This window comes from Cataglyphis hispanica, chromosome 11, assembly GCF_021464435.1.
Source record: "Cataglyphis hispanica isolate Lineage 1 chromosome 11, ULB_Chis1_1.0, whole genome shotgun sequence".
In the NCBI taxonomy this organism is placed as follows: Eukaryota; Metazoa; Arthropoda; class Insecta; order Hymenoptera; family Formicidae; genus Cataglyphis; species Cataglyphis hispanica.
Genome location: NC_065964.1, coordinates 4637645 through 4665442, shown reverse-complemented (window position 1 = coordinate 4665442; position 27798 = coordinate 4637645). Strand labels below are relative to the sequence as shown.

The 27798-nt window shown below is 38.0% G+C and overlaps 4 protein-coding genes across 11 annotated transcripts in view; 3 read left to right on the top strand and 1 right to left on the bottom strand.

Moving 5' to 3' along the window:
• The first annotated feature begins 409 nt into the window (after window positions 1–409).
• Window positions 410–2742, top strand: LOC126852835 (pyridoxal phosphate phosphatase PHOSPHO2). The gene is made up of 2 exons (XM_050598052.1): window positions 410–551; window positions 878–2742. Exon 2 carries the CDS (start codon window positions 878–880, stop codon window positions 1604–1606), a length of 729 nt encoding a protein of 242 aa, XP_050454009.1. The 5' UTR covers window positions 410–551; the 3' UTR covers window positions 1607–2742.
• On the top strand, window positions 1414–9410 carry LOC126852828 (zinc finger MYND domain-containing protein 11). Of its 3 annotated transcripts, XM_050598037.1 has the most exons (8): window positions 2313–2457; window positions 3772–3940; window positions 5844–6248; window positions 6319–6649; window positions 6735–7048; window positions 7309–7800; window positions 7882–8064; window positions 8153–9410. In XM_050598037.1, the coding sequence occupies exons 3-8, from the start codon at window positions 5850–5852 to the stop codon at window positions 8273–8275; spliced, it is 1842 nt and encodes a 613-aa protein (XP_050453994.1). In that variant the 5' UTR covers window positions 2313–2457; window positions 3772–3940; window positions 5844–5849; the 3' UTR covers window positions 8276–9410. The 3 variants fall into 3 exon arrangements, with proteins under 3 accessions (XP_050453996.1, XP_050453993.1, XP_050453994.1); XM_050598039.1 differs by lacking the exons at window positions 2313–2457; window positions 3772–3940 and adding an exon at window positions 1414–1559; XM_050598036.1 differs by lacking the exon at window positions 3772–3940 and having other exon boundaries at window positions 2309–2457.
• Window positions 9411–9590: 180 nt separating this feature from the next.
• On the bottom strand, window positions 9591–10730 carry LOC126852839 (protein LZIC-like). The gene is made up of 3 exons (XM_050598057.1): window positions 10571–10730; window positions 10330–10465; window positions 9591–10252 (listed from the first exon to the last, which is right to left on the bottom strand). The coding sequence occupies exons 1-3, from the start codon at window positions 10669–10671 to the stop codon at window positions 9908–9910; spliced, it is 582 nt and encodes a 193-aa protein (XP_050454014.1). The 5' UTR covers window positions 10672–10730; the 3' UTR covers window positions 9591–9907.
• An 874-nt stretch (window positions 10731–11604) lies between these two features.
• Window positions 11605–27798, top strand: part of LOC126852823 (eukaryotic translation initiation factor 4 gamma 3-like) — a 38407-nt gene continuing 22213 nt past the window's right edge. For 2 of the 6 annotated variants that reach the window (XM_050598029.1, XM_050598028.1), the window contains exon 1: window positions 11605–12671. In XM_050598029.1, coding sequence (XP_050453986.1) covers window positions 12410–12671 — 262 coding nt within the window. In that variant the 5' untranslated portion in view covers window positions 11605–12409. Of the gene's footprint in view, window positions 12672–15386; window positions 16101–24976; window positions 25313–26186; window positions 27086–27798 lie in introns of those variants that run through there. The other 4 variants (XM_050598026.1, XM_050598025.1, XM_050598030.1 and 1 more) reach the window with 4 other exon arrangements.

Genomic DNA, 27798 nt, shown 5'->3' with positions numbered 1-27798 from the left:
TTGGCCAAGAGACATAAATCAACGCAATCGCGACGATTATTTCGGGATCATAATACAAATTCGTAACAATCCCGTTGTTTTTCGTTGTTTATTTATCCTTGGTTTGTTCGTCTATAAAAGCGCTCCGCTCAATAATTTTGTCTATCAGAAGGTACATACAGTCGGCTCTTCGGAATCTACGTATCTACCTGAAACGAATTTCGTCGATAGTTTCCTCTCGTTTTCAAAAGCAAGGAAACAAGGTGGAAAAAGAGAAAATAAAATAAGGGGCAAATTAACGTGGAACGAAGCTAGAAACGAAATAGAAAGAATAAAAGAAGTTTAAACACGAATGCATTTGATGTTTTTCTGAACATATAGTGGTTCATCGATAAACACGTACAGCAAAACGAGTTCAAGAGAAACCCAATTGTATAAAATTCATCACTCAATATATCCCATAATTTAAACCAGAAGCCATTAACGATATGTACCTAATAATTTAGATACAATAGTATCAAGCAGGTGGCACAAATTTACACTTAAGTCTTCTATATCACACGCAACAAGCAGTGAGTATCCTTTACATTAATATAATTATATAATTATAATAAACATTATATTGTGTAATTAAGCTATTTAAAAAATATAATTAAGCAATTTATGAGTGTACACAGTCGACGAATATTCGAAAGTTTGCTTCTTTTCAAATTATCAAGAAGAGAGTTTATTCATGTAGAGAAATGCACATGCGACCGGTTGTATATAGCGAGAATTAAGAATACTTTGAAAATGCGACAGTTTAACTAAACTTATGTCGCAAGTATATCAAATTCGACTTGGCGTAGCTTCCATAATGTTGCGTATAAAATTGTGATAATATTGCGCTTCAATGTAGATGCATCGCGGCGTACTAGCGGCGTTCGATTTCGATCACACTATCTGCGACGACAACACCGATGTAGTGGCGCGAAGGTTGCTACCAGACGAGAGGATACCCCAGAATGTGAAGGGCCTGTACAAGTCTAGCGGCTGGATCGCGTACATGAGCAGGATCTTAGAGCTTTTGCACGAGAATGCGATCGATGCCCGGCAAATCGACAAGGCCATCGTCAGCATACCCGCGGTCGCGGGTATCGAGTCGCTCCTCCTTGCCTTGCACGCTAACGGCCACGAGATCATCATCATTAGCGACTCCAACAGCATATTCATCGATCGTTGGCTAAGAAGCAGGAAGCTCGACCACATCGTGTCGCGGATCTTCACGAATCCGGCCCGATATGACGACCTCGGCAGGATGAGGGTGGACATGTATCACACTCAGCACACATGTCAGCTGAGCACCGTAAATCTCTGCAAAGGACAGATACTGATGGACTACGTGGACGAGAGACGCGAGCAGGGCAAACACTATGAGAGGATCATCTATGTCGGCGACGGCAAGAATGATCTCTGCCCGGTCCTGCGTCTCTCGCAGACCGACCTGGCGTGCCCGCGCAAAAGTTACGCGCTCATTGAGACGTTGAACAAATTGCCCCGTGACGCATCGACGAAGGCGAAAATCATACCGTGGGATAACGGTAGGGATTTGCGACGTAGCTTGGAAAAGATCGTAGAGCTTCGTTAGCGCGAGCCGGATTGCATGTTTTATCGATTTATCGCTAATCTAACTAAAATTGAGAGCTAGATATTCACAGGTGACTAACAAAATTATATATATTCGCTTTTTCCTATTTTATATTTTGTACCATTGTGTTTGCGGAGGATTCGCCCGAATAAGATTCGCGTTTCGATAAAGATAATAAATAACGAATTCTTTTTCTCCTTCAATGTTTATTCCACGTCGCAAGGCTAAATACAATACAGGAATATCTGTCTATTTAATTATAAGATATTTTTTGTTACAAAAATAATAAATTCGATAATACATAGTTTATCCGATCGCAATCATAATATCGCTGGAAGTTGTCTCGGAAATCGCTTGTATATATATATATATATATATATATATATATAATAAGTAAAACGAGTCTGTTTCATGATTAAGAATTAAGTAAAAAATCTACGGAAACTATTGATTCTGCAAATCTTTCTGTTATCTTAAATGGAACGGTATATACCTTACAAATTTAAATCAAAATTGCAAGTTTCGCGCGACACAAATGCAATTACATAAGTTGCGCGCGCATCGCTGGGATTAGGTTAGATCGTCGAGTCTATGACGTGCGTACAGTGTTCGCGTCTTTGACGTTAATTCATCATCGTATTACATCGTTATTATTTTCACGAGTGTCGACGGAGATAAAGAAAATATTACGCGGGCTCGTTTCCCCGTGAGAATTAGCGAACGTCGTCGAGCACGCATTTTGGAAGTCGCGGATATCTCGGACAATTCTCTCCCCGACGATCGTCGACTATTTGTCTGTACAACGAATGTGGAACTTTTATTCCCGATAAGCGATAAGCGATAAGTGCATAGTAAGCGAACATACTACTTACGAATTAATATTCGTTTTGTATAACGGATTACACATTTCCGTAACAATATCGATAACTATTTACCGTAATGAACGCGAAACACTATTGTTTTTTTTTTTTGTTTTTTTTTTAGATCTCATTGCAAAATGCGTTTATTTGATTGCTAATGTAGAATCTTGTGTGATAAGAGCACGGAGTTTTTTCTCGCAATACTGTTAAAAGACATGTATCAAAAGCATCGTGTTTATGGATGTTTATGAATATATAATATACTATTAATCAGGATTACTGTTACTGTTTATCTTATTAATATTTGAATATATTGAATAGTGGAACTGTATGAATTGAGAGCATGCATTTATTTAACTGGATGTATCCTATTGTCTTTCGCTTTAGCATCGCTACAAATCTCTTGAATTTTTATTATATACATATTGAGGATGTTTCTTACAATACCGAAAGAAATTGCGCTTAGAAATATTGTATCGGTTAACCATTGAGGCGCATGGATACATGAGAATACTCTCAGTAGAGTCCCTAAGAACATCGGTGTCCACAGAATTATGCATAGAATCATAGATAATTTGATGGTATTAAATATTCTTACCATGCAATCTATCTCTAAAAGCAGACTCTCATCTTTTATTTCCCTATCACTTTTGCGGTCCTCTTTCATTGCCTCTAAATCTGACCTGCTACTATGATTGATCCTGACTTCCTGTGACATATTGGATCCCTCCATTGAATCATCGTGCCGATTTTCTTTATTATCCATGGGTAGTCGTGGAGAGACATTGATGATAGTTGTATTATTGTCCTCACTTGAGTTGTTGCGAAGCAAAGTAGATGCAACATCAATTTTTGTCCTTAATATCGCGCGTGTATTCTTACACATGTGCTTTCCTCGCATTTGCAGAATACAGAATAACAGAATTGATAGAAGATATATCGCCAAGAATAAGATAAACAGGTACAATTGCAAGAATTTGATTGAAATTAGACATTCATTGATCATGTGTCGCGTTCCATTTCTCATTTCTATATTGATATAATGATTGAAATCATCATTCTTACTAGAAAATAGGTTCTTGATCGAATTCAGCTTTCTCTTCGCGACGTAGTCCTTCGAACTCCGATTTGGCTGTTTTGCGCTATCGTGTTGATTTATCGTGCGATTGTGATTTTTTATTGCGATTTGAATACGTTTCATTATATTGTTATATATTTGATTATCGGAAACTGATGTTTTATTTTGCATGATTGTAATATTGCCAGTTTTCTGACTCGTCTTCTGATTCTCTTCTGTACTTGCAGGATACATCTGCGCATCCTCTCGATAGCTGTCATCCTTATCCGAGGTATATGCATCGCTCGAGTTCCCGAATGTAGTTACATCTGATTCATCCGACGCATTCTTCGATAAATTATGAAATAACGATGCTTGCAGATCTCGGTTGGAGTCTCTACTATTATTTGTGTTTGAGTATGCATCGTGGATATTCACATTTTGCTCCGTTAATGTATCATTTAGTCTTTCAATAACGTTATTAGTATTTATATTATTTTTGATGTAGTTTATTATATTATTTGCTATGACATAATCCGCCATACTTTGTGATTCGGAAGTCGCGAGAAAATTTATGTTTTTCATATTTTCTGAAGAATTGCCTGTATAATTTAACTCGCTGTTAACGATTTTCTGAACTTTAAAGACTATCTCGTTTACTTCCGCGCTGCTTGGTTTTATCTTGCTTGATAACTCCTCTCCCTTAACGAGATATTTATTTCCTACCGGTGTCGTGTATATAATAGAGTCAGTAATCTTTAAATTATCTTCAATGTCTGAGAATATATAAAAATCATTCATTGGAAAATTACCGTCGAATACGCATTCGGTATTCTCTGTGTATCGAACAGTATTCATATCGTTGTATTCGGCAAAGTATAAAATAGCTACAACGAGGAACGGTACGAGCCAATGACTCGTAACGAAGAAGTTGATCGACTTGTCTCCCTTCGATGTGATTCGAAATTTAAAAATTTTCATGATTCTTTGCAAAAAGCTATTCTTCATATTATCAATATTGTCTTGTTGAAAAGTTGATTCTTGTCCGTCTTCAGATATTTTTCTTTCCCGGTGTGTGACTTTAACATCCTTCGACTTTAGCTGAATATCATTCATTAATGATTTCATTATATCGGCGCATTTTTGTTTCATGCACGCAGCGGTGAGATTGCACTGTAGAGTAAGAGTCAGTAAGGATACAAATGCGTTTGTCAACGCAGCAAGTAATATTCCGTACTGCATAAATATATCTTTCGTGTCGCATGTTAAAGTTACATCGAGATCAGTCTCGCGTAGATTTCGAATCTGCAAGAATGGAAACTGATAGTTCTTTTCCTCGTCGATTGTCCATGTGCGATTGAGCATATCGCCCAATGTATTGTTCTGCCAATTATAACTCAATCTTATTCCAGCTTCGATGCGAGTCACGAGCAGTGTAATAGCTGTTAATATAGTACTGAAGACGTCGGAAGCTGATAAAATGTAGAAGGGTGATTTATTCTTTTTGCTGCATTTTTTTCGCAGCAAAAATGCAAATGTAATGAAACTAGACAACAACAAAGCGAATCCTGTTACTGCTAGTGCAGTAGGATGCATATTGCAATGAATTCTCTCTGATTAAAAATATTTGCTCTCTCTCTCTCTCTATTCACTAAAAATTATATTGTTTATATCAATCAAAAGTTCTGAAATTCACTACCGCATCTTAAGGTCGATAGAAATAGACTGAATAAAAATTGAATATACATTTGTTAATATATGTATGTATATGGGTACTCTATATATGTGGGTACCCAGGTTTAGTATACCTGATGTAGATTGAAGCGTACTATGCTAACAACACATGAGGGTACAGAATACTTATCAATTTAACGGCGAATGACGGTTCAGTGAATCATGTTGTTAGAACACATAAATTTTTGATATTATTTATTTTATATAAATTACACAAAATTGGTTAAAATAAAATATTACACATACTGCATAGTATAAATAGGGATATAATAAGTGTAATATATTTAATGAAAGTTTTTATTTTACGTAAATATCAGATCAAACTCTTGATAGGGACTGAAATCAATACTATATATTTATATAATAACTTATTCGAAATTTATCAAATTTTCAAATTATTTTCAACTATTTCTTTGCTAAATTAATTTTTCAGACACGATATATGTGAAACAATGTGCTGATCAAGGATTTTATTTTTTTGTATATGTAATTTGCAGATAATTTAAGCGTATTTTGAAATTTACGAAATAAACAGCATTTACATATACTATATAATATAATTGGTATAAATTGTTTTTTGTTGTAGTTCGATATGTCTGTACGTCGCAAAAGCGATTCGTCTATGACTCAGAGGATCTGGGATACAATCAAAACTACAGTACATCAGAGAAGTTTACCTAGTAACGATCGTATGGTACGGCATTTGGCTCGAGTTTACGGCTTTACAGAACAAGAGGCTCAAGATGAACTCAATAAGGCGGTCGAGGACGGTCTTGTCTTGTTGAAAAAAGTGCCTACGAAAAATGGCATCGAGCAGGAAAGTTACAGATTCCCTTCGATAGGCACAACGGAGAATGATAGCCACGATTGGTATTGTTGCAAGTGCCAGAGAGCAGGTGCAGTCGAATGCTGCGAGCAGTGTCACAGAGTCTATCATCCGGAATGCCATACATCCAGCAATGGGAAATTAAAGATTTGTAACTTTTGCGAAGTAAGAATTGCGCTCTTTATTCTGCTAATAATATGATTATTGAAAATACAAAACAATTTTGATGTTTTAGAAAATAAACAGTGATGTATATTCTGATAAGAACGATCTCAATCACATTCTTGGTTTCACGTGTGGTCATTTGAAAGCTAAATTGCCACCGGAAATCACAAATCGTACCATTGTCTTCAACAATGATCCAATTGTTACACCGGCCAACGGTTTCTCTGGACCCACTTGGGTAAGCGAGGGCGAAGACGCGTGGCGGCCAGGAATTCTAATAAAACATCACATGGATTTGGCGATAATGGACGCGAAAACAAGCAAAAATGAGTACAACAATCTTGCCGAATTTGAGGCTGACGCACACAATATTCTACATAACATCTTAATATATCATGGAGGTAGAAGATAAGCTTAATGCGCTTTTTTTCTATCAGAAGCATCTTTTATATATTATATCATCTTGTCATTCTGATGTCATTCTAGGTCACAGTGTAATAGGAGAAATGGGCCGCATAATGTATCAGGATTGTTGTTACGATCTTCAAGAAATTCGTCGTTGCGCGGATTGCTATCGTATATCGAACGAAAAATCCGAAAAGATGTGGTTCTGTATACCGTGTAATCCGCCTCATCAATTAGTTTACGCGAAGCAAAAGGGATATCCGTATTGGCCCGCGAAAGTCATGCAAGTTAATGGCAATGTATACGACGTGCGTTTTTTCGGAGGTCATCACATGAGAGCTAACATTGAAAAAGTCTTTATTCGGCCAATTTCCACCACTTTACAAAGCTTACAGGTAAATTCAAGTTTCCTTTATTTTATATCATTAGAGCTTTCTTAGAGTTTATCGTAAATACAAATTTTTATAAAAAATTAATTGAAAAATAATTACATTTATTTTCGAAAACAAGAATATATAAAAATATTTAGATATAGATATTAAGATATAAAACAATTAAACAATTGAAAATGTACAATAAATTTTTTCCCATGACACTTCATCTCATAAAAAAAAAATTTACTTATCGTATCAAAAGCATTATTCACATTCTGTAGGTAAAAAAATCAACAGCTTGGAACAGAGCTTTCGACGAGTTAAAGCATCATCAAAACTTATTACAAAAGTTAGGAAAAAACAAGGAAGACTTGAATATTACAGAGGATTCTTCACCTGCAAAGATACAAAAGTTGGAATCGTCGAGTTCAAGGAGTACATCGCATAGTAATCCAAACCAATTAATTAAGGACTTGAGAGTAAGAGTCGAACGTTTAAGTTCGGATGGCAATACCGAGGAGTCGCAGACTCCAAACGATGAGTCGGATAATAAAGACGCTTCGGAAAATAACGCCGAGAACGAAGAAAGACAGGTACCTTGTTTACCAGTAGCAGAAGACGAACCTGCTAGAGGTATAATGAGCACATGTCCACAAGGTTTGAAGAAAGAAGGCTCGCAAGAAGACATGGTCACATCTAGTTGTCAAGAACCAAGATCGAAATGCGTCCTTGTTCAAACAGAACAGATTCAAACGGATGGGCTTCCTACTAAGGTAAATTTTAGCCAAGTATCTAATTCACTCACACACGTTATAACATTATCCGATTACTTTTGGATAACTCTGAATTTACAGATTAAAAGGGAACGCAGAACTTCAGAACAACCAACGACAACGGCATTAGAAAAATTACGCCGCGAATTAGAAACTGAAAAGTGTAGAGAACTGGAAAGATTACAAGCGGAACATGCGATAGAACTGCGACAATTGACCGATAGGCATTTACAACTTGTGTCTGACATAAAAAAGAAACAATGGGTAATTTTTTTTGTCCTTTAGAAATTTCTCTTTTGAAATTTTTATTAACGTATTATTCGTTTTATTAAACATATACCATTTATTTTAGTGTTACAATTGTGAAGCTGAGGCAATATATCATTGTTGTTGGAATACTGCGTACTGCAGTACAGATTGTCAACAGGTTCATTGGCAACGTGAACATAAAAGAGTATGCAGACGTAAACGTTAATTTACATAACAAATGTGCAATGAGTACAATAACACAAAAAAGCAAAAGAAAATAGGTAAACAAGAAGAGAAACACATTTTATATATGTGAAAACATAAATAGTTTTTATAGTGTACGAGAATGCGTTTATCTCCCTCTTGTTATCTGTTTAAAGTTCAAACTTTAGAACATTTGAACATTTTTTTGCAATTACTATTATAAAAGTATAATATATGTATGAATGCATATATATAAAATGTCTTGATACTATTTCGATTATTAGAGATAAAGATGAACAAAATATCATTTTTCAAATAAATTCCATGAAGTTGTAAAAAATAGTTTAATTATATCTTTCAATAAAGACTCTGCACATAAATAAAAGTGCATTGCTTGTAAACTATATGTATACATACATATATAAAAGAATAATCTGTAGAAGCACATTAATATATTCTTGACATCTGTTCAACATGCCTTTGCAAACTTCCTATGTAAGTGGAAGAAATGTTATGTGTATACGCAAGTAAATTTTAAAGAATATTTTTAATTGTATCAAGCGGTAAAACAGAATAATTTTTAAATAATCATAGTTTTGTACATTGATATTTATATGAAATTTATTACTCTTACTGGTCCAATGTTCACCATCAATTGCAGGGAAAAGAAGAAAGTTCCAGAAAGAAATAGTTACAATTATAATATCATATGTGCGGAAATGATTCATAAGATATATTAGATAAGTTTTAAATTATCTAACCTATTATTTTTCTAGATGCATAAATTTTTGTTCAACATGCGAGATTATAGTATTAACAAATTTTAACTAAATGTATGTATGTCAATATGAAGAAATGTATCTTTTTCATTTGTTATCAGTAATTTTTTTTGATATATTATTTGCTTTAATAATTCATTTAAGAACTTCAATTCTTTTCAGATTTAAATAAATTTTCATAGAATAAGATGATATAAAAAAGTCAAATAAAAAACATCAATATATTTATTTTATAATCTATGTAACGGAACAATTTTCTGAACAATATATGAGACGCGTTATAAATAAGTTGCATCTAGTGTTTTACAGTATAAAATCTAATTTGTTACAAATGTTGCATTAAATCACAGTAAATACTTATAAGCAATACAAAATAATACACACATATCTTTTTCAAAACTGTGTAAGAATTTTTAAGTTATATATGCATATACATATACATATATATATATATATATATATATTTGAATTTATATTTATATCTGATAAAAATTTTATGATAATATATGTATAGAGAACCTCTTTTTTTTTTAACAACAATCATAATATTAATGTTGCATTAAAGCAAAATTCATGTATCATTTGAGATATTTGATTCCATAAATATATATATATGTATTTAGCATATACATTTTAATTCATAACAATGTAGATGATAGTTTTGAGTATTGATGATATCAAGTAATATCAAAATTGTACAAATTAACTTCATCAACTTGGAGCAAAGAAGAATATAAAGAATTTAATATAAAAAACCATATTATATGCATTATACAATAAGATTGTTTTCAAAAGTCATAGTGACAAATTAAAAATAATATGGCCGATTGTAATAATAGTTATATTATAGTTAATCACAATGATTCTGTTATAGTTCAAGTATCTTGCGTAGCTCTGACTTCCTTGCCCACTACATCTAGAGCCATTTTACCTTCTTTCGCTGTTTCAATAACTTGTACATACCTGGTGGTATCTACATTATTTAAGGATAATCGCTCCAACAATTGTAATTCAGATGGTTCCAACTTTTCTCCAAGTTGTCTCAAAGCGCTTAATATTTCCCCACGTTGGCGATCAGCGGCCTCTTTGTTTAATTTTCCTAGTTTTACATCGCGATCGATTTGGGAGAGACGTTCTTTAAGTCCAGTAGGCTCACGCTTTCCAAACATTCTTATTACAGCTGGTGTTTGGAAGGCTGCACTAATAGCTGCTTGAGTTGCCTATTAAAAATAGAGAAATACATATATATTACAATACTTTGCTTCATATGTTTACATAAAGAAGACATAATACGTACTAATTGCATTGCTCCAAGTTCATTAATCAACGTCATATCTCCGGATATCATTCTTTGTAGGCTCTCGTTAAATTCGCGAAGCTGTTCCATTGTATCTTCTTTAGATTCCTGATAATCTGTCTCATCTAGAGTAACTCTATTAAAAAAACAGTTATAATTTATCGTTTACAAAATATATAATATAAATGGAGGTATCGCTCGAGCAGACTTTTATATTTTTTGAAAAGATGTAAAACAAAACCTGCAGTCTTCCAAATCTTCCAATTGTTGCACAAGCCGATCCAATTGTTCTTCCAGATTCTTTCTGAGCCTGTCGGTCTCTGCTTTTCCATGAGAACTCATCTTTGATGAGTCAAATGACAAAAAAATACAAACGTAGAGAAAAAAGGGAAGAAAACAATTGTACAGGTTATGTCAAAGATTCCGATATATAATAAATGTATGTGTGTGATCTCGTGCTTATCAGATAATATAAATTTGCGAGATTAGACTACTTCAAACGCAGAGAATTCTTTCTCACTCATTTATACTCTAGCATACTTTGCAATGTCGTTCAATTCACTGTAATAATTGCATAAAATGACGTAGAAAAATTTTTATAACGCAAGAATTACGCGAGCGGATATAATTTTACGATATTAATCTTAACCTATAAGAGCGTAAAATAAGATGATATGGATGAAAAAAAATTGTCTATTTTTAATATCTCGATTTTGATATAAAAGTTTCTGAAAATATTTGGCGTAAACAATAATGTCGAATAACTTAAACTGCGTTTGAAATGTCTATAATTATATTTTATAACAAAGTTAAGTTCAAAATGTTCACTGTAATGGAAAAAAATTTGATTGAAAATTCTGTTTTTAGATCAGATATTTCTTATTTTGATATCACGTATTAATAATTAATATTAATTTCCGTCATATATAAATCGAGCATCATAAAAATTGTAATATCAAAGCGGCTCATTTCAAATTTGTTATGAAAGTGACATTTGAACGATCGACCAATCCAAAAATTAATGGTGCTCCGATAAACAGATTTTTGAACATAATTTTAGGTATATGCAACTAGTTGATCGCATGCGCCCGATTGGCTATCGAATATAAGAATTTCTAGAGCCTCGACTGCCAATCAGTACGTTCGACGAGTTAGTCGTACGACCAATGGGATATTAGAACCACTCAAATCCCATGTTTACGGTTGATCGCATATATTTATGTCCCGTTCGCATTGGAAGCGGTCAGTTCGTTTGAGACGCGTGTGTCGGCGGTACATATAAATTGATATAAATTGTCAGGGAAATTGTTGAGAGGAAGTGGGATTTGTTTTCTAGTATCTCCAGTTCTCAACGGCGTGAGAAACGCCAAAGCTACGGTATATCCCGGAGTATTTCTTCGAAGATCGCGACGGTAAGAGCGAGCGGTCGAATACGTGTGTGCGGTTTGGCTTTACAAGCTTTTCAACGTTTCGCAGACAGAGAGACGTGAGCCCGTTGTCAGGCAAGCTCGATACGTGATAGCACGATATAATAGACATATTTATTCGCGCTGCTACGAGTCACGGCAGCGCGTGCCTCTCCGTCGCGTGGCCAGCGATCGCGCCAAGTGAGCACCACAATCGCACGCGGTGAGGATCCTCTTCTCCTCGCGTGGACGAATCCTCTGAGCACGATTAAAGTCCCGTCGAAGATCCATCGCGGACGCAGGACGACGACGAGAAAGAAGCGAGCGAAGACGTAATCGCGAGCCCGCGCGTATATACACACACGCGGGCCCACAACATCGCCCGTCCCTTCCCCTTCCATCCGCTCCTCCTCCACCTCTTCCTCCTCCTCCTCCTCCTCCTCCTCCATCGATAGCTGTGCAGATCGCACGATCCGAACGCGTGACGGCTACAGATACATATATATACGATATTCTGCCTCGAGAAAACATTGTTCCCCGCGTGTATAATTCCGACACACTGTCGTGGCGACCCGGCAAAACACGTGGGGAAAATAGCGTGTACCTATGAGTGCGAACCGCATAAGACGGCAGGCTTCTAAGGACAGTTCGCACAAGGGAGGCCCACGCCTGCGATGAGCATGCCGACGAAGGGGAACAAGCACCATCACCTGTCCCATCACCATCATCAGCAGCAACATCATCCGCCGCCGCCGCCGCAGCAGCAGCAGCAGCAACAACAACAGCAACAACAACCGCCGCCGCCCGCGCCGCAGCAACAGCAGGCCCATCACGCGTCGTCGCATCAGCATCAAATTATCATCAATCAGGCCGTCGTGCATTCCCCGCAGACCTACAGCGCTGTGGTGACCACGAACACCCGTTTCTTGAATACCGGTAAGTCGTCACAGTCTCGCTTAATTATTTTCCTATTCAACCTATTTTCTCTCTCTTTCTCTCTCTCGCATCTTTTTTTTTATATTCTGACGCAACTCGCAAGAAGTCGTGTCTACATTACTCTCGTCTCGTCGGATTAATCAGACGAGCATTAATACGTGTATCTAGATATATATATATATATATATATATATATATATATATTTATTTATTTATTTATTTATTTAATCATCGAGAATGCACGAGTATCGCGTATCGTGTCTACGATCCCCCTCCCTCCCCTCGCCCTCGATGATGTTACCTGTCGCGCGTGCATTTCGCGGAAAAGTGTTATTTGAGGTTAGGACGAGACCACGCGGCATGTGACTATGTGCGTGGTGCGGCGAGAAAACGGGAACGACGATGTCCTTCGTCGCGCGTTTTTCCATTTTTTCCTCTCCATTTATTTTTCCCTCTCCGGCGGAAACGCGACTAACCTATATATCCGTCGAGGGATGACTATTTTTTTTTCCTACGCGAATCGAGGAAGCGAAAGGAAGGAGAATCTCGAGATAAAAAGGGGAAAAAAAAGAAAGATGGAGAGAAAGGACAGGCTGTAACTTTATGCGCGTACGTACGTCTATCACGACGAAGGAGGTGGGGGAGGAGGACGATTTGCATTTTCGTTTCGCGAAGCCGCTCGTCTTTCCCCCTCGCCCCTTGCGATACGCGTACGTGGATCCTACGCGAAGGCAAAACTATACGTATAATTTCCCCGGCGATATATATCGGCCACCATGCCAAAGTTCGACAACTCGGTCGCGCAAGTAGAACGGCGTAGTACAATGCTCTTCCTGGCTTCCGTAATCTCGTTAAAGCGGTTTCTCGCGCGGTTTAGTAGTAGTGGTAAGGTAGTAAGTTTATCGAGTAGTGTTATCAATAGGAGGCAACATTCATCGATATGAGAAACGCGCTGGGAAATGTAACGTTCCCTAAGGTCGCCTTTATACATTTATTTATTTAGGCCGATTTACATTGCACCGTTGCATATCTTATATCGAGAAAGGAAACAAAAATGTGTACACATATGTGAAAAATCTTATCTGAAAGATAACGTTGAATACGCCTCTCTCGAAAAAAAAAAGCGTTACGAAATAATAGGGAATAAGAATTTTCTTTTATTAATTCCGGGAGTCGGAATAGCAGAGATTCCGCTTCTCGACAGCTATCGCTTTCACTTTCCGTCTTGGCTCTCTAATACACGAATCGCGTCGCAGTATGCTTTATCGAGGCGATCGGCCGCTTATCAGCTTTGGCCTCGTATCGACGAGAGAGGAGATTGCCGGAGAGTTTCTTCCCGGGTTCTTCTGCCCCGCGTGTACACTCTCCTCGAGATCTCGCGAGATCCGCGGACTTTTCGCCACGTGAAATAAACGGATCGGGTAACGAGTGAAGCGAGCCTGCGCGAGAAGGGGGATGGGGCGAGGGGAGGCGCGGTTACGATTGGCCGGCACCGACGTGCAACAAACTGTTGAATCGCGCCTATTAAAAGCGGAGGGAGATTGACAGAGGAGCTTCCTGCGTGCGTGTGCGAGTCCGCGACGTAGCTGTCAATCGTCGATAATCGAAGATCTGCCCGATTCCTCGGGAAATCGCGTATACCTTCGATATATATATGTATATATATGTAAGAACAGTCTCTGCACGTGAGGGATAATTTTGCCGAATAAGAATATACCGTTAAGAATTTCACCGAGTATACCGTTTTCATCTGTACCTGAAAGCACGTCCCGTGCAGCGACATTCTTTTCTCCCTGTCTATATACATAGAATTGTTCCGAAAATATGGAATGTTGTAAGGAAGGAATCGTAGGGGTTATTGTAATGCTAATTTTCTATTACCTGTCCTTTAAAGAAAGTGGATTTGAAGGGATTTAAAAAGAATTTTATACTTTGAAAGTATGTACATTAAGAGAAAGACTTAAGAATAAGATTAGGCTCGTAAATCTTTTGTTTTTAGCAGAGAGAATAACATATATAAGAAAATTATTCATCGTTGGACTCGCCGTTGAGTCATTCAAGAGATTTAATAGCAAGAATGTATACGAATATGTTAATATATAGGATAGGCTCAAGCGATCTGACTTTGAGATTTTATAGAAAATTTAATTCTAAACAAAAAGTTATCAGAATTCTTATTCAGAATTAAATTTTCTATAAAATTTCTCAAAGTCTGGCCGGAATGTTGGAGCTCACCCTATATATACAAGATATGATGAAATCGTGTATTTTACATAATAATTAAGGATAACAGGAAGGAGATTAATGGGCGATTAATTTTATTTCGAAATTCCGATGCACAATTATAGAAACATTTCATTAAAATTAGGTTTCCGAGACAGTAATAATGTATCGCCTCTGGCATTTCACAAGAACGCTTTCTCTCTCTCTCTCGAAATTTTTATGAAACCGTCCGCGTTCACAGGCGTCCGAAAAAAAAAATCCGAACGATCGAAAAACATTTCCGAGGGAAAGATTCTTTTCCTCGGAAAAGCGCGGCGCGAAAAAAAGAAACGGCGATAAACGAGAGAAACATCACGACAACGACGAAAAGGTCGGTGTCGGGGAGAGAAGGAACATCGCAGGGATAAGACGTAAGAAGGCCGAAGTTTGGCGAGGCCGACCGAACGGGTCGCTTCGGCTGGTACATGTGGCAATCGGCGGCCGCCGTGCGGTATAGTCGGCCGACAGGCCTCATTGTCATTCCTTCTCTCTCTCTCTCGCGTTGTCGGTGCGCGTATATCGGTACGTCGTCGAGTTGTACGATTGTCGCGCAGTGCGTGCTGTGTCGAAAGCATATACTCTCGATTTTGTTTTTTTTTTTTTTTCGTTTCCTTCTCGTTATCGAGGGCGCTTAACGTTGGCGCGCGCGTGACCAGGTATCCGGTCGCTACTAACGCGCCCGAAAACGTCGACGCTCGCGAAAACGCGCGACGGGAAAGGGAGAAAGAAAAAGAGAGAGAGGCACCGTCTCGTCGTCTCTCCAATCAGTTCTCCGCGGAGGTTATATAATTTCCTCGAATCGTTCTCCTTCGCATCTGTGGTATAATCGCACCGTAACATATCGCGCAAAGTCAACATCGGGGTGATCACGCGCGCGCGAGATATAATCTCTCGTTTCCACTCGTCTCTCTTTTCTTCCGCGCTCTCTCGACACACCCGATACATAGGTGGACTCGCTGCTACATGCGACCGCGTGTTGTGTCACTGTGCGCCGACGAAGGGGCGGACGGTACCGTCATCGCCGATAGACAGTAGTAGAGACGCGCCGATAAACATGTGCCCGATCTGACGTATCCTCGTCACCGTCCGCGTATCCATCCCGCCCAGCGCAAACGATCACGGAGCAAGGCGTTTAAACGGCGACGGCGGAGATGTCCTCGTTGATGGGTAAGTTATCAGCGGCGCGTGTGTCATCTCGTTGCCGACGTTTCCGGCGTGGCATCGTTTCCTCGCCGCTTACGCGACTTCCGTATTTCGCGCCGGTCATTACAGCCTCGAGCGTTGCTTCCCCGAGTACGACCTTATCAACGTCGCGTTAGCCGACCGGAGGTGTGATTACGCAAATTGTCGTCGTCGCGACTTCCGGGAGATGTCGCCGCGGCGACCGGCCACGTGACACCGTCGCGCCGATCCGTCTGATATTTTCTGGACGATCAATATATATCTCGAGGGATCCACACGCGATAGACGCGATGGTAAACACGTGTCATTCTATTTAACTCTACGAGAGATATGTTGCTTCTGCTTCTTTTGAATTTTTATCATAGAAATTTTAATACTCTTCGTTCTTTCGAACCGGATAATGGTATCTTTTTTTTTTTTTTTTTCCCTTTACGCTTCTTTTTCTCGATCCGACAAAAGAGAAATGGTATTTCGTGAATACTCGAAGAATAGCTTTCTGTAAATTGAAAATGTATATTTGCCGCACGCAAATTTCCAATTAACGTATAATTAAATGTATATAACGTATAATTTACTCGACGTCTTATCTCGTTTCTGTTACCGATAAGAATAAATATCTTGTCGGTTTTAATCGATAAGGGCCGAGGAAAGTTTGCTTTCGAGAGTTTTTCAGAAAAAAGTTTCTCGACTACTGCATGTTTGTTTCATAACGGAAGAGAAATGACGCTCTGTTAAACGAACCGTCTGCCGGAGATCTCGTCAAGGTCTCGCCGACAGTCACGTCTTGTTGAGTAAGGAACTCGCTGCAAAGGGCGTCGCGAATGAAATTGCATAACTCGCGCGAGCCAATCAAACCGAGCGCGACAGCTAAGTCTAGCTGTAGTTTTACGGCTTGAGATTACTTCTTACGCTTTATAACGCGCGTATATTTTCTCTTCCCCGACTAAAATAGAGTTCGGATCCTTCCTATTCATCGTATATAGAAATTTTCAATATTTTCCAAAGTCAAAACGAGGCGCTTTTCGATTGACGTTATCCAGCCCTGTTCATTGCAAATATATTTATAGCACGTATGTATTTATTTTCGGCTTAAGTTTGAACTTTTACGTCGTAATACGTCGACGATTGAAATCCGCATATCGATTCGTTATATTCGGCCTTTATTTTTAACTCTGCGAAAAAATTTTTTTTAAATATTAAATAATTAAGATTGTGAAGGAAGAGGAATTTTTATTTTTAATTTTTATGTTTCTTTTGTTGCTAATAATTGCCTATTGCATATCAGCGGCCTTTCTCTTTTTTGATGAATATTTGTTTGAATAAATTATTAATTAAATAATAAACAATCGATTATTAAATTAATTAAGATTTAATCCTACAATAATATGCCAAACTAATTCCGTCCATTAGCATTATTTATGATGAATTTGAAAATTCAATTTTTCGAGAAATCGTTAACACACTATATATACATCACATTGAGAAACGCACAATAGAACAAATGGATAGAAAGCACGAAACAAAATATGCGTGGAATTCGTTGACGTTATTTAATGCCTAAAGGCATTTTTCTACCGTTAGAAAAACTATGCGTTCGTTTTTCAGGTACAAATATATGTTTTCTTTGAGAACACAATAAGCAATCGACAACCATGCATATCCATATTCCTTAGGTATCCGGTCATTGTCGACTTTAGTGATCCTACTCATTCAAACGAGCTTTGCTATTAGACTGCACTTTTATTCCGCTATTTATGCAGCATTATATAATTCTTAATAACGGATGTTGTTATTCTCGTTTGTTCCGTGTTTTTTTATTCTTTCGCGCGATCCTTGTCATTCGAATTTATATCTTGTAAGATATTAAAAAAGATATTAAAAAAAAAAGATCGATTTTGAAATATACTCGTAACGAGAATCTCGAACGACGCGACAGGTGAAAGGGTGGTCAATCCGTGACGCGATTGCAGCTTCGAATCGAAGTCGAAGAAGACGGAGAACCGGCAGAAAATGCGCATTCCTGGCAAGGCCGCTCGCTCGGAGAAAGAGGCCAGTGAACATCCGGGGAGAAACTAACCGTACTTCATTCGCTCGCTTCTGCCGATCTCCCCCCTCCCTCTCTCCCTCTTGGCCGACGATTATTTTACGGTTACGTCGCACAGATCATCGGATTATTATTTAGATTATAGAGCGCCGTTCACTATATTCCTCGGACTCGTTTTCGTCGATACGCATTTTTTACGAAAATCGTAGTTTTGTTTGCTTATTTTTTGATTGGTATTGTTTCGCGAGTTAGGAGTTTTTTTTGTTTACATTAGAGGAAAATATTTACGTGGAATTTTCTTGTCGACGCTTGTCTCGGCTTGTTTCTCGCGTTCGTATTTCGACCAGGTGTTACAAGTAAATTTTTTTTCTCTTTCGCACCGTTTCTTCGATCTACGATTCGTTACGGGAATTAACGTGCGAATGCATTCCGTGTAGCAAAATAGCTCGGGGCTTTGAACGAAGAACAAAACTACTTTCCAGACCGGTTAATCCGGCCGCGAGAATCAATGAGAACGTGGAATTTTAATAAAATATCGTGGAATTTTACGAAACGCTGGCAAAAGATCGCACTCGAAAAGAAATTACAATTCCCGGAAATTTCTGATGTTTTGCGAATCTCTCATCGAAATTGTTCCGGATAAAACTGTTCCTTGATTTATATGTCCGGCGACTGCTGGCGATTAAAGTCGCACGCGCTAACATTGTGACATTTAGCACAGTGTGCGAGGCGCATTGGCCATTCCGCGCTGAACCAGCTTCTAAACACAGTTCCTGGTAGAAAGCGCACTTTTACACGACTGGATAACTTTTTGATTTTGGCATATCTCTCTAAAACATTAATGCCGGCGATCTTGCGCGATCGGCGAACGTGTACGTTTTATTAATTTTTATTATGTCTTTGTTATATCTTTATTACGTCTCGTGACGTAAGATAGAAAAATCTGCGAAATGTCAAATTCTAAAATCATTTATTTCTTTGAGAATCTCAAAATATCAATTTTTTTGTTAATATTACTTTCGATATTTGAAGACCGTAGCGTTCAAGAGAGAGAATTTATACGCATATATAAATCGAGGAACAGTTTTATTCGAGTGTTTTTTAACGAGAGTCGTAAAATATCAGAATATCAAATGTGAAATTTTTCTTTTCAGGAGGGGAGTAATTACTCTTTGAATACATTCTGACAGTCGAAACATTCTATTTTATTGGAATTGTACGCTTTTCTTTTTTTACACACTGACTAACAATTTAGAAAATAGTTTTGTTCTTTGTTTAAGAATGCAGCAACTTTCTATTGAAAATGATAAATGGATTTTCTATCAACGTGAAAGATCAGATATTGTTTTATTAAGATAGTGCAGTTTAACAATAGGAACTAACCCACAGGTAAAAAATTTCTTTACTATTGACTCGGAATAAGAAAAGAAAAATAAGATAAGAAGAGAAGAACTTTTTCGAATACAAAAAAATTCTTATTTTCAAGCCTAAAATAGAACTTTTAGAAATCGGATTATTTGTAAAAAAAAATCTGCAAAAATAAATCTATTATCCAGTGATTAAAATCAGTGAAAATAAATCGAGTGTGCCTCTTGCGATTTTTAAATCGAACGGAATATTTACACATATCTACATATCACTCTACGATCGCAGATTAAAAAGAGGATGTTATCAGGTCGGCGAATAGACTCGCTGCTTCCGCTTCAGCTTTGTTTCGCTGCGTGCATGATATTAATTGCTTGCGTGGATCCTAATTAAATACATATTCGTGGATTTCACTCTAGAGAGAGGAAGAGGGAGAGACAGAGGAATGTTACAGGCAATTTTAAATAATATTTATTAAGTGCTTTTATTATATTAATTGGATATCTCGCTATAATCGTTAGGCCAATGTTATCCGCTTTTACATATTATATTCTGCTTATTCTCACCTGTGTGCGAGATGCACAAGGTGAGTGTCTGCTCTGTCTGACCGACAGAGTTTCTGGAGATTAGTTAGTCAGGTGACAGTATGGCAGCGCGAGACGCATATTTTCCTTCTTGCACCTTGCAAATCTCATTCTGAACGACGTAAGATTACCGACTAATCGTCGCACGATTCTAAATTCTTTGTTTTAAATTTCATACTAATAAAATTCGAAACTACCCCCGACGAGATCGACGAAACGCCGGGAAAATCGGGAAAAGCTTTTCGTAACGCATGTCATCGAGAGAGACGCGGTCGTTGCTCGGTCGTTCACGACTATCTTGACGTTTCGCGTAGGTTTGGGGGTTGTCCGGGGTCGTTTAAGGATTAGGATCGAGAGGGTAGACAACGACGACGACGATGAACGTCTGCAACGAGCGAGGGTGATAGGTCGTTGCCCGGGGGGGGGAGAGAAGGCCGGTAAATATCGACCCTCCTTTCCTTCTCGTAGACTCTCCGTCTCCCATATCCAGACATTTGTCGATGCGTAAAACCCTCTTCTTCTCCTATACCTCTCCTTCTGATGTCTTCCTCTCCCTCGTTCTCCTCGTTCATTTTCTCTCTTTCTCTGTCTCACTTTTCACGGGCTGTTAACCGAACACCCACATAGAGACAGAGAGAAAGAGAGAGACAGTGAGAGTTCACACATTACTGCTCGACACCCCACGAGGTTTCCATGCTACCTTTCCAAGGTCAACGGCTCAAAGACCCCTGAAAAAACAATTTTTTTTTTTGTCTTTCGCGTGCTTCTCTTTCCCGGCATCGTTGCGAGATCAAATTGACAGATTGCATCCGCGATAAAAAATTCCATAATTTACTCAATTTAGATAAAAATCTAGTTTTGGTTAAAATCCATTTGCACAGTGGCCGGATCTCGATATATTCTGGGTATGACTCAGTAGTCTATATGTTTTCGCGCTAGGACTTTGAACCCTTCTCTCGTCTGGCTGAGGAGCTTCGGATCGAGACAGGCGAAGGTTGCGCGAGGTTACAGATCTGCCGTCTCGTCCCTTCTCCTCCTCCTTTCCTCCTCCTCCTCCTCCTCCTCCGGTGATCTTCATCTGGTCCTGAATTTCACGTGAAAGACGGTCTTACAAAATTAAACGAGAATATTCAGTCTCGTAGAAAGTTTTCGAAAACGATAAATAATCTCTTCCATGTGTTTCTAATAATGAATATTAAAAGAATAGATACCTCTTAGGAAAAAAAAGGATAAATAAAGACTAATCCGTTTAAAGTTTAAACCATGAGGTCTGCTCGTTTCTCTCCAATGCTTGTAAAATCCTCGCAAATCCAATGACGATTGAATATTGCAATATTTCTCATAAATATTCGCAGGAAATCGTAGACTTTTTTTTAGACGCGAAAATTTGAACAGTTTTATCGTAAAAAAAGCTAGCGATGCATTATCACGCTGTCTTTTGCCGCGAGCAATTAGACACACGACGATTATAAAAATTCGAAGTGACAAATGACAAATTCGTCGGATTCGAGACGACGATCGGATGGCGATGATCTTTTTTTTTTTTCTCTTATCCACGTGAGATGTAGGTCACGCGGGTCATGCGATATATATCCCCCATCTCGCACCTATCCTAGAAGCGGTGAATCTAGGCTGTGGGCAGCGCCGGGTGCATATAAGTATCGATCGGTTCACGACGGTGCTGCAGCTTGGCCTGGTGCACTGACGAAACTGGGTTATCACCTAACCTACGCAGCGAATTCGCGAATCCGTTCCCCTTCGTCTCTCAGGATATCCCTTTCTTTATCTCTCTCTCTCTCTCTCCCTTTCTCTCTTTGTCTCTCATCTCTCTCCCTTCGTGCACGCGCCCTTCGATATTCGCCCACGTACATGCATCCCGCTCGTATGCATCTTCGTGTGGACTCGGTCGTATCTACTTTCTCGTTATCGCCGCGAGAATCGTCTTTAATAATTTTCCGCTCCTCTTAATCGCGTTATCGGAATACCCGCAATGGTTCCTTTTCATAACTCATTGTTAGCGATAAAAAAATTAAATAATAAGATATATACGCTTCTCTCTCTAAAACATGGATTTTTTAATATCTTATCAAGGGATACATTTTTTTTTTTTTGTTATCTCTGTTAAGGAATTTTTTATCTGAAGACGTACGATAAAAGAAATTTGAAGTTAAATGATTTACGGATTTAGAAAAATAAAATATTCTAATAAAGAATATATATGATAAATATATATAAACGCGACAAATTTTGATCAGTTAAATTCACCGTGATATATCGAAAACCAATAATAATTTCTAAATCAAACATAAATTGATCGAAATAAATAATATCAGTTTTCTTCTAACAGTTGAAAAACATTTTTGTGAGCATAGATACGTGCGTTAAAGAAATCCTTGAAATTTTTGAGAAAACCATTACAATTTCTTTTCGAGAGGAGGAAGGAAAGACAGAACAAAGCTAAAATTCTATAGGAAATGACCTTCATACAATAATGTGAAGATGAATTGCTATAAAGTAAAAGCGATCTTTCAACTAAATAAAGGTAATTCTCTAAAGGGAAAAAACATAATTATCTACTATGTTTGACATTTTTATAGTTTAGACTTTAGATTATCAAGAACAATATATGGAATTTCTTTTATTTAACTAATTTTTACTACTCATTTTTGTTTCATCACACTAGTCGTTCATTATTTTTCAGGATACATATTCTCGTAAGAATAAATTCTTTGAAGAGCAGTTTCTCGAACTGTGTTTCGTTTCTATCGATTTGAGTTTCCTGTGAAACTTGTATTATATATATATATATATATATATATATATATATATGTATATATATATATATATATAAATCCCGAAAATTTAAGGACTTTGATAAATAAATTATTACTTGAAAAATTACTATATATAAATTTTGCAATTTTCTGTCGATTTTCTTTATATTGTACTGATTTTTTTGTATTTAATATATTTTGTTTAAAAAAGCTACAAAATTTATTATAATTTTTAACTTATATATATTTAAATGTATACATGTACAATATATATAATATTCTTTCTAACAATATGTATTATAAACCGTTAGAACATTTTCACAAATTTCTTGTATCTTTACCTGCCATCTATGTAATTAGCTAGACAAAATGTATTTTCGGCTTAATCTTTGAAAATACCTTTTTATCTCGAAAAATATTTTTTTTCTCTAAACTTTCATTTTTCATTTTATTCATGTCTTGTATATCTGTCACATTCATGTTGAAAGAATTTGCAAAAGTAACCGTTCGCGTATCCATTGAATATCATTTCCGTTTCGTCTTTAAGAAATGCCAACACAAACATTAGCGGCAAAAATTTTAGTGGCAGATATTTTTCCTGAATCCTTAAATTGCTTTCGCTTACCATTAGAGCAATAAATCTAGATTTGTCTGTTTCTTTTATGACATTGTAAAAGATACAAATACCATAAGAAAAACTTTCTACTTTCGGTTGAAACACGTTACACATTTTCTTTATTAGAGAATTGAATTTATAATTTGATACTTTATATAATATATATATTAAATAAAGTCCTGCAAATTTAAGAACTTCGATAAATAAATTATTATTATACTTGAAAAATCAGAAGAAATTTTGCAGTTTTTCCCCGACTTTTTAAACAAAACAATATTAAATATCCAAATGTTATTGCAATATAAAAGAAAAAAAAATTATTTTTTTTAAATATATTAAAATTTTACTATTACCTGATGTTTAGCTCGACAAATTTAATTGTGTGAGATGCGTGTCGCTTATATACGAGATGAAAGAAAAACAAATTAATTATAAACGTAATAATTTTACAAAGTCAGATAAAAACATTGATAGCTATTCTACATATGAATGTTTATCGTGATTTTTGTGAGATATTTATAATTTGTAGAATATAAATGAACAAGTTTCACAATGTATTATATTAAATATTATATTACTATTTAATAATTATTATTTAATTTATATACATGCATATTTATTAAATATACAAGCTATATATGGCGTCTAAAAAAATCTAGATTCTGTCTTTTATGTTATGATTTCTGTGGAATTTATTTTTAATGTATTTATTCGATAAATAATAATAATATTATATATATATTATAAATAACAAATATATTATGTATATGATGATATATCATAAAAGTGATCTAGGAACTGAAAGGATCAAGGTTCACTCTTTACTGTATTAAATATACAGGGTGTGCCCAAACGCAAACTTTCCATGATATTTTTTAAAATGTATAAAATAATTGTGAATTCAGAGATTTTTGGGCACTAACTTTTTAAGGAAGCATTTTTCGACTTATGTTTATAGGAAACTTTTTGTTCATAATTAAATTTCCTATAAAATCTCAAAGTCTGGCCGGAACGTTTGGAGTCACTCTGTAGAACGAAGAAAAATAATAGATACTATTTTCGAAAATACACATTGATAATTTTATCAGAGGCAAATAAAGAGGAAAAGAAGACAGATTTCTAGCACATTTACTTTTAATCAACTAGCTTCTTTATCAAAATTAACATATTTTCGACACGCAACAACAAAATCAATTGAAGAAGAAATACGTCTCGTATTTTATAATAATAAAAAATTGCGGGTAGTAAGCAATAAACAATGTCTCGGAAAAAAAAAAATCAAGAGGAGGGTAACACGCTGCATATACACATATACTTGGCCGTAGCAAAGAGTGGGGTTTCCAGAAACGTTATACGTCCCTGGACATTATTGGTCGCAGATGGCGCTAGGGCCAGGCGGTTCGTGATTCCGTAGGTCCCTGCGGGTAGGACATCAGTCCAACGTAGCGTCCCTTAAACAAGGGTACGCTCTCGGCGTTAAGATCGAGATTGTGTTCGACCGAGTAGCACGGACCGGAGTTGGATCGAAAGGAAGGGTTTCGAGGAAGGTTATCCGTGCTCGCGCATCTTGATGCTGGGTGTCGGAACGACGCCGACGACGCTGTTCGACATCGTGATACCCGTCACGGTTGTGCGTCGTAGGTGCATCAAACGCGCTCTTGGCGCATTCGTCGCCGCCGTCGCGCGTAGCGTACGTGTATTACCCGTCGTGTGCGTGTAGGCATTATACGTGTATATGTGTGTGTGCACCGACGTGCGTGCGACGAGTGGCGAATAACAGCCAGCCTCTTATGCTTCGACTCTTTCATCCATCGGTAAATCGCATTTTCTTTTTCTTTTTTTTTTTTCTTTTCTTTTTCCGTTTTCTTGCCCTCCGAGCCGAGTGTACGCGCATCCCGACGAGAGAGATACTTAGGCAATAGTTGACGGTGCTTCGGTAATTTTCGGCGCGCGACCGAACGCTCCCGATCGTCGCGCCGAGACAACAGTAGCTTCTCGGCGAGGCGAGGCAGAAACGAGAGAGCGTTCCGGGGACGATTGAAAAAAAATTGTTACATTATAGTTTCGCGCGTAGATAACATAATATTCGTCATTGAGTTGAGGATCGTTCGGGATCCATCGGTCGTGAGATTAACCACCTCGTTGAACCACGGCGGGCGAGTTTTCCGTTCGCGAGTGTGGCGGGAGTGGGCGACACACCAAGTGGGAGAGACGACGCCGGTCGAGCCTTAAATATCGATTTTGGACGAGCCGCGATAGAGAGAGAGAGAGTCCGCCACGGCCCGGTTCCGCCACCTATGCCAAGTGTACAAGCAGGAGGCCGTGCACGCGCGACGACGAAACATCGACGAAGGTTTTGACAGTCGTCGTCGTCGTCCGTTACGACGAGTCCTAATCACGTCGTCCACGTCGCATCGTCCTTCGCATCTTTTTCTCCCTCGCTCGCTTCGTGCTCTTCGGTTACGATCGATGCGAGTGATTTGTTGCGACGCTCCTTCTCTCGTCGCCGAGATAAAAATCACGATCGCGCCACGGCCACGTGTGTGCGTTTGATATATATATATATATATATATATATATTTTTTTTTTCGTGCGAGGCGACGGATCATATATTCGCCTCGATTCTGAATTCTCAAATCGATTTGAACGGCTTCGCTTAATGCCGTACGGGAGGAAGCGCGCGACGACAGTCATCGTTCACCGAGGAAGGCGGAAATTCAGGTCTGTCGACCGAATGGACGAATAGACGATGTCACCATGGCGCGCCATTCCCGATTGTTAAGTTGACGGATCGCGATCTGTGTTGGTTAAGTACGGGCGAACCTTCTCGCACTTCTCCAACGTTCGTAAAACTCTGATTTAGTTTAGAGACGCGCGCTTCACGCAAGAGGAAGAATTCTCCGAAAATCTCGAAAAGCGTAAAAGAAAAAGAAAATAAAGATCTCGTCTCGGAATCGACATTCGTGTTTCGGAAGAGAATCGGCACGGTATTCGGATCGCGACGATGGTCGCGAATACGTTTCGCTGCATGTATCATTACGTAAACACCTATCGTCGAATTTCGTCGACAGCGTACGGTCATCTTTAACCAGCGATCATCATCGTGGAGCGATCCCCGGCCGAGAGGGAGTCGCGTGCGACGAGAGCCTCGCTACGTGCGAGCGAGAAGACGCCGAGGAGCAGCGACGGGCTGCTCGACCAAGGAAGAATGGTTTCGAGATATGGCGTCTCGAAGGAGGGCACAGTGGGTGTCGCCGTCGGTACCTTAGCACCTATGCATTGTCTGCTGCCGCACTGTGGCGGTCCTCATCATCCCCATCATCTCACGGCCTCGCATCCCGGTCAGAATCCGCAGCCAGGTCATAATCACCATGTGCATCCCGGCCATCAGCCTCAGCCACCGCCGTCGCCGAGTCCCCACCTTAATCAACTCACGCATCCTCCTCAGCTCACCGTCAACATCAGCCATCATCTCAACCATCATCATCATCAACACCAGCATCATCAGCAACAGCAGCAACAATCCCAGCAACAACAGCAGCAGCAACAAACGCAAATGCCGCCCCAATATCGAGTCACTTCGAATAGTAAGTAAAAGAGAGCGAAAGAGAGTACATTCTCAGGTTGGCCCGCACGAGATCGGAAATTCGTCCAATTGATCGATTAGATAAACTGATTTTAAACATCGATATTTTAATTCTGTAAAAGAAGCGCGATATCAGCGAGCATAGCGCGTACATAAACCATCTCGACCTTCGTCGATCGACGGTATACATCTCTCGCACATTCGTTAATAATCTAATTATTTAGCAAGTAGCAATAATAGGCTGATAGTGAGACGTCGTTGGATATACGCCAAACAGCTGACCGAATGTCAGTAAGAGAATTCGTCGATTTTCAAGTTTATTTAATCATTATTTATTTATGGTATCAGAATGCGATTATCTTTTGAAATAATTTATCTTTTTTTAGATAAACCGAGATGCTTCCGGCGTTTTTGAAGTTGAGTTTTCTTAATTATAATTTTACTAATAACTAATTCACATTTCTATAAAACGTTTTATATCAATCAATAATTTGATGCAAAAAATACCAAGTGGTCGCATAAAGGAAACATTTTTTTAGTGAAGAAAATTATCTTAGCGTCTCTGAATATTCGCTCGCAATTTTTGAATCGAATTTTCTGTCGGGTCGCAAAGGCTCGTTAAATCCCTGTAATACAGCGCCGAGTTAATTTACGAGGATCGCGAGAATGGCAAATACATTTTTAATATTGAATTATATTATATAGTGCTGGGTA